The sequence below is a fragment of the Balearica regulorum genome, chromosome 4 (assembly GCF_011004875.1).
Source record: "Balearica regulorum gibbericeps isolate bBalReg1 chromosome 4, bBalReg1.pri, whole genome shotgun sequence".
In the NCBI taxonomy this organism is placed as follows: Eukaryota; Metazoa; Chordata; class Aves; order Gruiformes; family Gruidae; genus Balearica; species Balearica regulorum.
This window is the reverse complement of record NC_046187.1, coordinates 24,401,426-24,415,657: the sequence shown is the minus strand read 5'-3', so window position 1 is coordinate 24,415,657 and position 14,232 is coordinate 24,401,426. Positions and strand designations below refer to the sequence as shown.

The 14,232-nt window shown below is 39.4% G+C and overlaps 1 protein-coding gene across 1 annotated transcript; it reads left to right on the top strand.

Moving 5' to 3' along the window:
- The first annotated feature begins 99 nt into the window (after window positions 1–99).
- LRIT3 (leucine rich repeat, Ig-like and transmembrane domains 3) lies at window positions 100–13,805 on the top strand. Its single transcript, XM_075751451.1, has 4 exons — window positions 100–234; window positions 1,465–1,943; window positions 10,057–10,362; window positions 11,438–13,805. Exons 1-4 carry the CDS (start codon window positions 119–121, stop codon window positions 12,538–12,540), a joined length of 2,004 nt encoding a protein of 667 aa, XP_075607566.1. The 5' UTR covers window positions 100–118; the 3' UTR covers window positions 12,541–13,805.
- Window positions 13,806–14,232: the final 427 nt, after the last annotated feature.

Sequence of the window (14,232 nt, the reverse complement as noted above, 5' to 3'; positions counted from 1 at the left end):
TGATGTAATCTGCTGTTACTAAATGGATGTCTACATTCACATTCGTAGCACACTGCACATGAGTACCTAGGAATAAAGTTTTCAAATTTTTTCATACCAGTTCTGCTGGGAGGAAGCCATGTATCTGTTTATTTACTTCTACCTCCTAATGAGCTTTTTTGAAGAAGTGCACGGTTTTTGTCCTTCACAATGCACTTGCGTTTACCATGGCAGAAGTGATGGCACTGGAACAAGGTAAATATTTTATTATTTGTTTTTCAAGGCAATTTATAAGGAAAAGGTTTGAAGAAATTGGAAATAACATTCTCATGCATTGCAAATTAGTTCTAGCATAGTTGAAATAAAGGTGTGTCTTACTCTGGTGTTATATGGCTAGCAGCATTCCTGAACAGGAGCAGATGGCGATTATGGCTTTGTACTTAGCAAATAGCTACTCTAAATCTTCAGTTTTTGCAGCAGGCAATTTCTTTCTGCTCCGTGATTTTCCTACTATGGTAATGTCCTTTCTATTTCTACAAACTAGTTGTCTACTGTAAGGCGATTCTGGTTTAAATAAAAACAGTAGTTTATTCTTTTTTAATCTGCAGGAAAATCATGTAACTTTTGGTAATAAAGAGACTGATTTGAAATTTGACAATCTGGGTATTGTCATGTCAATTTTGGGACATACTGTTTGTCAGTGCTACTTATTGTTACAACATATCTAGTATAACGCTGCATGAAGAGAAAGTAAAATAGAGGGAGAATATAGAGAAAAGGGGGAAAAAATGAAAGATAGGCTTATTGAGGAGAAGGGAATCTTCGAGCTGATATGTGCAAACAATGTACCTGAAAGAAATGGAAACATACTGATTCTTGAAAATGCTAAAATCCCGTTTCACTGAAATCAACAGGAGCAGAAAGTTCTTAGCACATCTAAGAAGCAGGTAATTTCTATATGCACACCAGAAATAGGGCTACGAAGCTCTCCTTTAGAGAATTATGTCAATATTTTCTATTTTCAGTCTATTCTGAAAAGTAAATATAGACACAAAAATACTTTGAATCTTCATCATGCAGAAAAAATAGAAATTAATAATCCAATATTCTGAATTTTAGTAAAATAAATGGCATGCAGTTCCCACTTGAGATACATGCATGTATTATTCCTTATACAATGGCTTCTGATTTTCAGTTGTCAGTAGAATGATGGACAGAAGGTGGTCTTCACATGCTTTAGGATAAAGCAAATCTAGATTTCATGTGAAAGTGTCATTGCTACTTCGTATGCTTTTTCTCATTAGAAAATCCATGTTTATCTCTGCAATTTTGAAATGCAGAGGACTGTTCTTGATTTGACATTCTGTATTCTACTAGTAGTGTTGCAGAAAGTAATAGCACTTGCATTTAAATCTGAAATACAAATTTATGATAAATGCCAATTTTTTTTTTTTTATTTCCTTCTTTTTTTTCTTTTGATGCTAGGTCTGTGCTCTGTAATGATCCTGACATGTATGAGATCCCTGTGAATGTTCCTGTGGATACTGTAAAACTTCGTATAGAGAAAACTGTCATACGAAGGATTCCAACTGAAGCCTTTTACTACCTAGTAGATCTCAAATACCTGTGGGTAACTTACAACTGTGTAGCCAACATCGATATCAGCAGTTTCTATAACTTGAAACAACTGCATGAGCTACGGCTGGATGGTAATCTGCTCTCAACTTTCCCTTGGGAATCGCTGGCAGAGATGCCCAACCTACGGACTCTTGATTTACACAACAACAAAGTGACCAGCATTCCCACCGATGCTGGCCGGTACCTGAGAAACCTCACCTACCTGGACATATCCAGCAACAAGCTAACCACCTTGCCATCAGACTTGATGGACATTTGGCCCCCCTTCTCAGAAGCTGTCCTGTCTAAGAACATGGACATTCTGGTGACCCAGAGAGTCATTTTGGGTACGTTTAAACAACATGTCTCATTCCTTATTAAAATGTAGCTAAACGTTAAGTTGCAAGGCAGAGCAGGTGGGGGACCAGACTGGGATTCAGGAGAGGGGGTTTTATCCAAGTCAGTCTTCTGGTTTGGTCTATGATTGTTTGCTTGTTTATTTATTTATTTTCTGTTGGTGACAGAAAACTATAAAATGAAGATAGTGACCTCCATGTATGTTGTTGTCTCAAGGTTATAAAACTGAAGTAAAAACTACAGGATTCCTGTCTACAAGAATATAGGCCATATGTAGCATTCAGTATCCATATAAATGTAGGACCTCCAAAAAAGGTGTTTCTGATGACATTTCCCTCATCACTGTGTGTGATTGCAACTGTAAGCGTATCTATTTGCAATGTTTTTTTCCAGTGGCTCACAAGCCAAAGTAGCTAGAGCTGATGCTCATACGAAGCCTGTCCTGAGACACAGTGCTGCAGATAGTGTTGGTGGCTCAAAAGAGGGTGACTCCGCTCTCCCCAGGACTCCTGTTGACCTGGCGTTGCTCTAAAACTGACTGATTATCCTCAAGTTTTTCCCAATTTACATGTTGAATATGAGAGCGAGCGTAGGAATCTGATCCCTACAGCTTCACAGTACTTTTTATAGTATTTAAGGTAAGTATTTAAGAGTAGTTTGGCCAGACTCTTGATTTTTTTCCATATTTTTATTCCATCTCTCTAGTATGCCATCACATCAATTCTGTTTGTGACTCTTGTGTTTTATCTTACACTTCCTCTCCACTTCCTAGTCTTGCAGGTAACCCCTTCTGCAGTTTCAGAACATGGCTGGAACAGCTCTATCAATCGTGTTCTCTTCTGTTGCTGTTGATGTAAAAGTGCATGTTTTCATGCTGTTGTAGTGTAGCAGGTGGAAGGGAAGAAAACCACCTGACTCTCCATAAACTAACCGTAGTAGTTCTATACCCATTGGTATAGATCTGCCCTGCGTTGTACTGCCCAGTATTTCCAATTTCTTGATCTAAACCCCCGCTATTCAGTGTTCATTTGTTCAGCTGCTTTATTTCACAGCAGAAGCTGCAATTTGAAACTCGTTCAGATAAGATTGTATGTAAATAACTTAATAGAAGCAAGTAGGCTGAACGAGTTCCTCACATGCGTGGTAACTGTAGGTTTGCAGCATTAATTGGATCTTGGTTTATTCAGGATTAAAAAAAAAAAAAGAAAAAGCAGTTAAAGTAAGCCCCTTTGCCTGTCCCCGCACTGAAGGCTGCAGGAGGCAGTAAAGTAGGAGCTGACTGTGCTAGATCTAATCCTCCTGATGATCTCATGTGGGAGTCCCAGAGGTTATTTGGTTTCCTTGTCTTACATAGCCCTGACCACTTAAAGAAAACAAACCAAAAGGAACAAACAAACAAAAAACAACCCCCCAAAAACCCACCCAAAAAGCCCAAACCCACACCCTCTTCTCTCCTCCCTTTCCCTCTGGCAACCATCTGTAGGCTTTGTTGGTACAGGCACTTTGCCAGCCTCCTCTAGTCCTGGCACACCCTCTGGTGCCAGCATTAAGTTCTCTAGAAACTTGGGATGTGACCTTTGGGTCATTTGCATTTATGAACTACAACTCAGTGTGAACACAGATCTACAGAGGGGAACACACGCTGGGTTCAAACAGCACCTTGCTTCTCTTTTTTTAACATTTTGTGCTGAGGGAGGCTCTGTGCAGTCATTAGAGATTTGGATCTGAGAATGCAAAATGCCAGGTAGTACTTTCATTGTGTTGTGTTGAGCAAATCTGCCTTAGGGAAGCTGTGAATAATTAGCAGAATTTTCTTTCACTGACATCATAGCCTTCTGATGAGTACATCCCAATGCAGACAGTACCTGCTATATAAGAAACTCTATAGTGAATAAGAAAACATCCCCTTCCTCTGGAGATTAAAAAGTGCAGTCCTCTCTACGTCACGGATTATTTTGACAAGCTTAGTCTCCACTAAGTGTTAGTTCTATTATCTATATTACTAGAGCTTGTGAAGCTGTAGTTACGGCACTCACGCTGGCTGCCAGAGGCTCATTCTTAGGTTGCTGTTGATGGACTGTTACAAAGCAGTTGTTTTTCAGGAATGAATGATTGAGAGAAACTATCAGGCTAGAAAGATGACCTAGGAGTTGAGATGGCTCTATAATGCTCCGACCATGGATGTCAGCTTAGAATGACAGGAGCAAGGGGTGCTCTGTGGCATTGTTTTCTCTCTGACACCCCTCCTGTCTCTACCGGGATTGCTGGAGCCTGAGAGAGGAGAAACATATCCCATAGATACTCTCCTCCTCCTCCTCCTCAGTGGAAATAGTAATCACAGAGGTATGTAATCAGAAAGGGTTTTGAAATGCAGATCCAGACGAACTGAACGGTTCTGGTGAAGTCAGTGCTGTTCTTAAAGCCTGCAGCCAGACCATTCCAGAGCCTTCTCTGGTAACCTCTTCCAGTGCTTATCTATCAGGATAGTGAGAAAGTTTCTCTTAATATCTAACCTCAATCTCCCTTACTGCAAACTAAGCTGATTACCTCTTGTCCTACATGAGATGGACATGAAGAAAAACTAATTACCATCTCTTATAGTAACCTTTCATACATTTTCCTTTACTGTTTGCTGCCTTAACCAACTGCACCGTGTCTTTCACCAGTTTCTTATAGACTGTGGGTCTTGGGGTTTTTCCCCTCCCCCCATTTTCTACCATAGTTACTGGTTACCCTTTGGACTCGTTTGGGTTTGAAAAAAATAAAATAAATGTGATGCCCACAACTGCACACAGCGCTTGCTTTGATGCTCAGGAGTGTCCTGTGTGCTTCCAGCTGTTCTCTGTGGGAGCATTCAGCCCATGTGCCCACATGGAATGGTAGCTGTAGCCAGAGCTCTGCTAGAAGCTGGAACCCAGAGCAAATAAATGCTGTTTTGTCCAGTCAGGAAAGCAGCAGTCAGGTTCTACATAATGTAAGCAATTACGGTTTGAGCTAGCTTCTCTCCTAGTTCTGGCAAAACGAGATTGTCTCTTGTATTTAAGTAGCAAGATCAACAACAGCAAAGCCCCAAACTCAAATGTTTGTGCATATGTATTTTTTTATACCAGGGGGCAATTTTATCTTCAGTGTCTTGACTGAGCATCAAGAGGGTTGGGTGTAAGAGAAAGTTCAGGTTCCCCATGTTTACTTCAAGGACTCTTGGAGCATCCACAGGCTACTTTTGCCAGGGGACTGGCAGCTTAGCATCTTGTTATTCCAATTTGTAATCTCTGTACTTAGAGGTTTGGGATTTTTTTATTACCTCACATTGTTTGAAGTTCCTCTGTGTGGGCACTATGCCAGATGAAGAGGGTCAGGGAATGATTCCTGGACCTATGGCCAAGTGGCTCACTCTGGCTCTCATCCACACAGTTTAGGGCCAGGTCTCTTTAAAGCTGATTAGCTGTTTCATGCTTTGTAAGATTTAGCCATTGGTTTTCTGTGGGCTCTCGGGATGCTGCAGTGACTCTGAAATGTAACTGTGTGGGTGAGGATGTTTTTTCTTCAGTTCAAACTGCATGAAGTAATGTGAGAATTGCATTGCAACCCATAGAATTGTGCTTTTGTAATATAAAATAGCAAGGGTATATTGTATGCCTGATGGGCTGATAGGCACGCAGGATAGTTTGGAGGTGCAAAGCCTGCTGCACTTATGTTGCGGGGAAAGAACAGGATGGGAAGAGATGTCCTTGGTGTAGTCTTATCCATAAGCCCTTCAGGGAGCAGTCCCTGCAGTGTGAACTGTCCCTGGAGCCACATCTGACTTTGTCTTGGAGAGTGCCGTTTGGAACAGTTCAAAACAAAGCTGTGGAGTGAGCTGACAATTGAGCAGTGGAAATCATCAAGGGACCAATGTGTGAGTTCATCTGGCCCTCTCTTGGTTACGTCTGGAGCTATAGCCTAATACTTTGATCCAAATCACAGCTAAGTTTCGGCATTGGCTGCTGTACAGAGATTGAAATTTCTGGCGTGAATGATGGCAGAAGCATTTTCCGTATGGAAAATTACACCTAGTGAGTCACTGAGAGAAACAGAGGAATCCAGGGTTTGCTAGAGTGGCAGTTAGATGAGGTCTTGCCTCTGTTGCATGTAGAGGTGCCAAAAATTTGAAATGCTGCAGGTCCATCAGGCTCCCAGCTGTTATGCTGGGCTGTTGGGTAGATGCTGAAGTTACTCCCTAGCAATTACTATGTGTAGGAAACACTGGGACACGGTGTGGGAAGTGGGCTTTATTGTTTAGAACCCTGGATCAAAAGTCTTGTAGCTTCAGGTGGAAGAGAGCCTTGGGTAGCTTGGCCCAAGCTGTGGTGAATATTTCCATCAGCCCCTATTTCACATACTGCCATTTTACAGCACCTGAAAAGCAGTATATTATACAAGTTCTGGTCTGAGACTGGTTACTGATTTACCAGGGAAATTTCGCTCATAGCTATTTCAAATGCTAAAGTCCATATTGACACACCCTGCGGAAACCCTGCTTACTGAGAAGACTGCAGAAATGTGCATGCACAGACGCACATATACATATATTTGCCATTGTGTATGCAAGCATATATATAAATGTGTGAGAGTAAAATACGTTAATCTAGAATAAAGAAAGGTTTTTAGAGCAATTTATAATCCATATTTAATGTTAAAATACACTGCATTGGTATATTACAATGCATAAATATTTATCAATGTTTGTTTTGCCTTCATTAGTATTTCTTTCTCAGGTCAACAAGCTGCCTTAGTATTTCTACAAAAGAATCCAGGGTTTATAAAGACTTCGTGTTCCATCATATACACGTGCCATTGGAGACTTATCATTATTTCTATTTTCTCTTCTTAGGAAATTATTTTCCTGAGGGGATTCCATCTCATTCCTTTATTAAAGCTCTCCATTTTTTCCAGTTTCTTAATTTTTTCCTTTTTTTTAACCTTTTCTTTATTCTTTCATGTGTGTGTTCTCACTTTTACCATCTTGTAAACACAAGCTGTTAAATTTCAGAATGCTCTTTGTAGTTTGGAAACTAGGTTTACATTCCCATTTCCCAATAGCTAACTGAAGTATAATCAAAGTCAGTGTTTTATCCGTGCTTCCAACTCAATAGTACTTTCATCTTTTTATTCTGGGAATTCACATGGCTTGATGACATACAATGGCCGTGCAAGTTTACTAAAAATAATGTGAATACTGCCAGATATTTGCAAGACACAGATAAATAGAAGGAATGAGCCATGGGGCAAGAAAGGAACTCCTGTAGCTGTATATATTATATGTATTTATATATAAAGTCCTGCTTCTTTAGCCAGTTCCACTGGGAAGCATGATGGATGGGCGAGATGAGGTGACTAACTGAAATAACTCTCTCTTTGCACTAACGCCCAGAAGTACAGAGCCTTCTGGGACTAGAGCTTTCTTCTGAAGTTGAAACCAGGCCTTCAGAATGATTTGACATAGTCAAACCTGTGTCCCAGACTGGATTAAACAACCTTTCAATCTAAGGACTATCCATCTTTCCTTCATCATTCCTTCTATTTTGTCAGTTTCTGATACCTCATAACAACTTTGGGTCTTCTTTGGGACACTGGGAGAATATGAAAGCCATGTATTTATATATATTAGGAAAAAATTCTTCACCAAAATGGTTGCCAAGCATTGGAACAGGCTGCCCAGGGAAGTGGTTGAGTCACCATCCCTGGAGGTATTTAAAAGATATGTAGATGTGGTGCTTAGGGACAGGGTCTAGCGGTGGACTTGGTAGTAATGTTAGGTTTACGGTTGGAGTCGATGATCTTAAAGGTCTTTTCCAACTTAGATGATTCTATGATTCTGTTTGAAAGGCCTTTGAGCGCTGGTAGTTGTATTAGAAACAATAATAACCCCATCCTTTACTGCAGAAAAGCTTGTAGGATGCAGGAAGGTCACAGAAGAAATATTTTCAGTAGTGTTCAAAGTAATGGAGAATCTGCTGCCTGGTCTGTGGGATGGGAGCCATACTGGTGCTGCAAATCTGTCCTGATTAACACTGTGGAACCCCGAGTTCCTGCCCTGCTGCCTGCTTTTGTAGCACAGCTTCCCCGTGCTTCTGTCCTCTCAATAGCACGGAGGCCATGCTGGGAGTTCACCTGCATTTTAGCAGTGTTTGTTACGGAAGGTCTCTGGCAGTTGAGGCCTTGTCTCAAGGGGATTCCATCTTCTCCCTTATACTTTAGGGGAATGTAATTTCAAATTTAATTTTCAAATGCCCTTCTTAACATAGTGAGGAAAATTGATTCCTTATAAGGAAGTGAGAGTGAAAAAAGAAAAAAATTACAGGCATATTGTCTCTAACTACAAACTAAAGCTTGCCTAATTTAAAAGATGAGCACAAATAGTTACGTATGTGTGCTTGATTGGGCAGAATTTTTATGAGCACAAACAGTTGATGTGCCTAGACACATGGAAGACATTTGGATGGTATCTCTTTTCCTCTTTCGCTTGTGAATATATGTGTGAAGTTCACAGGAAAAATTTTTATATTTTGGAGACTATTTTTCTTTTTATTTTTTGAAGAAAAGCAGTTGCTGATAAGACTTTCCTTGATTTCTCCTTCTCCGTTCTAACAGGCAATAAGTAGTGAATAAATGTAAAATCTGTTATGTCTGGATTGAGTGAAATTGGATTGTGATGTCAAAGTCATGGAATCTCTTCAGGTCAAGTCTTGTTTTAAAGAGCAGGGATTAATCGAGATTTACCACAGTTTTAACCAATCACTGCCATTGTGCTTAAAATAACCTAACCTTGGTCATGCGATAAAAGGAAGCAGTAGTTAATTATTCATGTATTCTTTCATCTACAGGTTTCTTCCAGAACAAAAACCAGAATTCTTCCATTAGCTCTTTTGATAATTCCTAAAAATGCACACTGAACAATATATATTTTTTCAATTTTATTTTAAATAATTCAACTTGTCAGTTGCACTAATCAGTAAATTCAATAGTGAGGGGCTCTTGCATACCATCCCTTGTTTCAGACTGTAAGTTCTGTTTATTGTTAAAACTTGAAAAAAATGAAAAAGGTATGCCCAAAATTGTAAGTTGAATGAAAAAATATTTGAAAAAATATTTGAAAATATTGAATATTTGAGTGATATGCTGTGTGGCGTTTTACCTGGTGAAGCCGCTGTTGCTCTATGAAGGTCAACAGTGGAGTAATCAATACCAGCTGAGGATTTAGACTTATATTCCTCAGAAATGGCTACTCTCTTTCACCATAGTAAGTTCACCAAGAGGGAGAAGCCTCTCATTCAAAGACTTTGGAATCAAGAAACAAATGTTATAGCCCCTAACAGAAGATGAGGGATAATGTTCTTTTGTGCCATCATAAAAATATTGTAGTCATCAGCTTTTTTCCAGGGTCCTTCTCATTTTCTACTCCTCTGCTATTCTTTTTGAATGTATTTCAGAGGCTGTCCTAAATTGAAGCCAGATTTATAAGAATATTGGTATAGTTCAGAGCCAGATAAGAATTTTATTGGCCTAAAGCTTTTTCTCCTTAGCCTTTATCCTTTTTTCAAGGGGCAGAAATGTTGGTGTCAGCTCTAAACTCTGAAATCATCATGGGCTCTGCAAACATTGAAAAAAGGGTCTGACAGGATCAAACTGTAAGTGCCCAAAGAAGGACTAAGAGCAGAGAGTGACAAAATGCAATAGCCCTGAGAAGCTATCTTTCCAGAAGGCATGGGCAGGTGAAAATGTATCATCAGTCTTAAGACATCTTTTCAAAGTGTTTTTCCTAGATAAACAGAAAAGCTAAGCAAAGGTAGTGCCAGTATATTACTGTGCTCCAGTAAACTTCTGTGAAGAAAAAGTTTAGCTTAATAAACATTCATACTGTTCTTTCTCACCTTTGCAAAAACTCCCTCCACCAGTCAACCAAACAAAAAAGACAAACTGAAAGAGAAAAGTTTAACTCAGAATAGGTCCACAGTTCTCCTTGATTGTACATGGTGGTAGTCATGCATCATACTGTAATCACAATATCTGTATGCTGCCTGACAATTTTTTTTTTCCCTCCCTCTTCCCTCTCTGCTTCAGGTTTGCAGGACAACCCATGGTTTTGTGACTGTCGCATTTCAAAGCTAATTGAATTTTCCAAAATTGTGGACAACTCAGTAGTACTTCTTGATCCATTGGTTTCGTGTAGTGGACCTGAGAGCCTGGCAGGAATCTTGTTCCAGAGAGCTGAGTTAGAGCAGTGTCTTAAACCATCTGTGATGACGTCGGCGACAAAGATCACTTCCCCACTGGGAAGCAACGTTCTGCTACGCTGTGATGCGACTGGGTACCCAACACCGCAGCTTACTTGGACTAGGTCAGACAATATACCAGTGAACTATACAGGTATAATTACTCTTTTATAGGAAATGGGAGAGCCTGAAATTGTTGGGTTGCTGTGTCTTGAGATCATTATCAGTAACAATGGACCAGGGATCGCACCAAGCTGGCAATGGTATCTATGCAACAGCTTTTATGAAATTCTTTGTGTAGGTCTTGGTCTGAACAGGTGCAACAGACTGTTCTGATTCTGGATGTGGTCTGTAATAAGAACAATGTGCGTGGAAGAGGGAAATGGATGAAGCGGGGGAAGGATAAAGGAAAACGGAGGTTGGGATAGTTGGGCCCTAACTCCGAAGCTGAAAAAGCAGAAAGGAGAATTTGTTACTGGAATCTCCATTTTGGTTCAAAGTGTTCATGCTAAAAAAGTTAGTAAGGCCATAACTGAGCCCCTTAAAACTCACCATTGTAAACACAAGATATTCCAAAATCATGTTTTCTGTGTTATTTGCAAATGTTTATTGTTTATTTGCAACATCCATCTTGAATGCTAAGGAGGCTGTGATTATCTGATACCATTCTAGCTACTGTGCTAGATACTTAGGTGGTAACACAAATATAAAAAATGTTTCTTGCTAATGCCAAGTAGTTAGCAGTTATCTTAAATCATAGGTCTGAAGAAGGTAATAGTCCAAAGTACTTAAATATCTTAAGACAAAGGTAATTTTCAGAAATGTTTTAAATGGCTAGTGTGTTCAGTGTCACTTGAAATCAGTGAGACTTCTATTTCCTAGTCACTTAGCAGCTTTAAGACATTTGATTTCTCTTTATGTGGTTTTGTTTAACGTAGGGAAACTGCAAATTATATTGTAATTCCTCCAGACATTCAATTCCATTTTGCCCCAAGCTCCCAAGCTAAGCACTTTTCTGCAATAATAGAATATGGCAGGAAGTTTCGTAGTTTGTGTGTTTGGGGTTTTGTTTGTTTGTTTGTTCTTGGGGGTTTTTTTTGTTTGTTTTTAAAGTTTAATACTTGTGATTCCTTCTGGCAGCAATAACTTAAGGGAAGAAGTAGTCTAATAATATTTACTTTCTCTTCAGGTCCTTTTTATAATATTTTACTCTTTGCATTTTCCTGTAGTAATTCAAGAAACACCTGGAGAGGGTGTCAGATGGTCCATAATAAGCTTGACAGGGATTTCATACAAGGACGCAGGAGAATACAGATGTAAAGCCAAGAACTTAGCAGGAATGTCAGAAGCTGCTGTTACTGTCACAGTAGTTGGTGTAGTTACTACAACTGTGTCACCACAGAAGTATGGAAGGAAGGAAGAGGCAGAGAGACAGAATGCCACTCAGCAGAAATCCAAACCAGAACCTGAGAGGACAACCACGCCTCTTCCCACCACACCAGCCACCAGAGCACTGGTTAGCACTGAAAGATCAACGACCATCAGGTTTACTGACAAGAAGCAATCCAGGCCCCTGTTCGACGGAAAGAAAAATTCAAAGGGAGTGACGAATGGAAACAAAAAGCAGACTGGGGAGATAAACAAGAAAGGTGAGGAGACAAAACAGACTGAGGAGATGAGCAACCAAGGTGAGGAGGCTTCATTGAATACAGCAGGTCTGACTGAGGAAAATGTTACTGTAAAGAACCTGAGAGTGATCAGTGAAACTGATGAAAGAGTGACCTTAACTTGGAAAACTGTCAATGCCACAAGCAACTCTGCAGTGACGGTGTTATACTCAAAGTATGGTGAGAAAGATATGTTGCCCCTGAGCACTGATTCTAGTAAAAACAAAGTCACAATTGATGGTTTGCAACCTAGTACTCAATATATGGCATGTGTCTCACCCAAAGGAGTGCCACCTACAAAAGGGCAGTGCATTATTTTCTCCACTGATCGGTTAAATGATGAAAGCAGCTCTCAGTTTTCAATTCTGATATTGGCCAGCAGTGCAGCATGTGTGGTTGTTTTACCTTTGATATTTTTCTTACTCTACAAAGTTCTAAAACTTCGTGTGAAACCAAAAACTGCAAAGGAAGCTGACCTTGCAAAAGAGACGTATGTGAAATTTGAAACACTATCTCTGAAGCCTCGAACAGTGAATGCAGGAGAGCAGCTCTGGGCACGAAGGTACACAGATGAGTCGGAAAGACTTCTCCTTTGTTCTAGGTCAAGCATGGATTCTCAAATGACCTTCAAAAGTGAGGGCTCTAGATCTGAGTATCTGTGTTGAACATGGGTGAGGGTGGAGGAGATGGAATATACACTAGGTAAAATTAATCCAAAATGATAATACTGCATCTGGAAACAGGTTGGTGCTAGGTGGTGGTCAGAATATATTAACTGATGTGATGTACTGGATGGGTAGGGTGGTGGGTAGGAAGGAGAAGAAAAATGTTGCCTGTTTATTTTCTTTTTTTATGTTTGTGACTTTGGATGTGAAGGAATGATATTCTTCAAAAGATGAATACAGCATGAAGTGGTTGCCTGGTTAAAGATCTTCTATTTTTTCGTTTTCATTAAAACATCGTTGTGTTTTCTCTTCTCTCGTTTTACTGTATGATGTGCTAGTTGCATGTATCAAACATTAATCACAACCTTCATAAAAAATATGTACTTAAACATAATAGGAAAACAGTTTAAACTACTTCTATTGAAATCAAAACTCTATTTGAAAATACAAAGTTTTCTTGTGACATCAGCTTGTGCTTTGAGACGTCATACAGCTCTGTACAGTATCTTGGACTGGAAGTGATCTCAGGCCAATCAAGATTGAAGCTAGGTAGCCACAGCTTATGGACTCTGGAGAGGTACAATACACATCATATGGTCATTTTGCAGATGCTACAGCAAAGGAGCTTCTTTAGTGTTCTGAAGCTCAGGTAGGATATCACTATGAATAACTCTGTGAGAAATACTAGATATTAATAATGTTGATATGATCTTACTGCAAAATCTCAGCCTTAGAATTTACTTGGATGCATATGACTATATACCTCAATTTCAGAAATCTCTGTACGGAAAATGTTGTGGTACTGTGTAATACAACACACGCTCTATATATTACATAGATATTGCACAACATTATTTACTACGCCCTAGTAATATAATACATTTTGAGATACAGTAAGAGGAGGTCTTGTTCTCGGGTCATGTTGGATGTGTAATGAAGTTCAATGAGCATAGTGAAAGTTAATTGTGAGCATGTTTCCCAGTGTTTAAAAAATCAGGTATTAATATTAATAGTAACAATGAATGCAGAATTGCCTATTAATGATAACAATGAATTGTCTGTTCTGAGGCTGCTTTTTTATTGTCTGAAGTAAATAACAAAGCTTTTATTGGTTTAGGTTCAGATATTATGGTTAGGAGTATGTATGAATTGAGAACCAATTTTTCCTAAAAATTACAAATGCATTGTTTTCTTGGACCTTTCTATGCCTAGGAGAACTGTTTGTTTTGCTAGGAAATTAGGAATCTTCTCTTTCCAGAGGGAGAACTGTTTGTTTCGCTAGGAAATTAGGAATCTTCTCTTTCCAGAGGGAGAAATATTACTCAAAGCTACAAACCAAAGCTTAGTTAATTAACTTTAAAATAGTGACATTTCTTGGTGTCACTAGTGTAGGACTAAATTTTGCCTGCTGGAATGCTAGAGAGCTTATCTTGTAAGGCATAGTCTGGCAAGAGGAAAACACTTTGCCCAAAAACCTCCAACATAAAATCGTGGCAGAAAAAGAACACATTGAAAAATCTCCATAGCATCTACATCACAATGCTCGATGGTCAGGGATAACAGAATGAGTATTTGAGACCATGGGAGTAAGGAAGCAGGTGAGAAGTTCAAAACTGCAAAATTAGCTTTCCTGCCTATGCGTTTAGAATTAACCTTGGTATTCCTTGCTGTATTACTAGTATGCATGCTTAA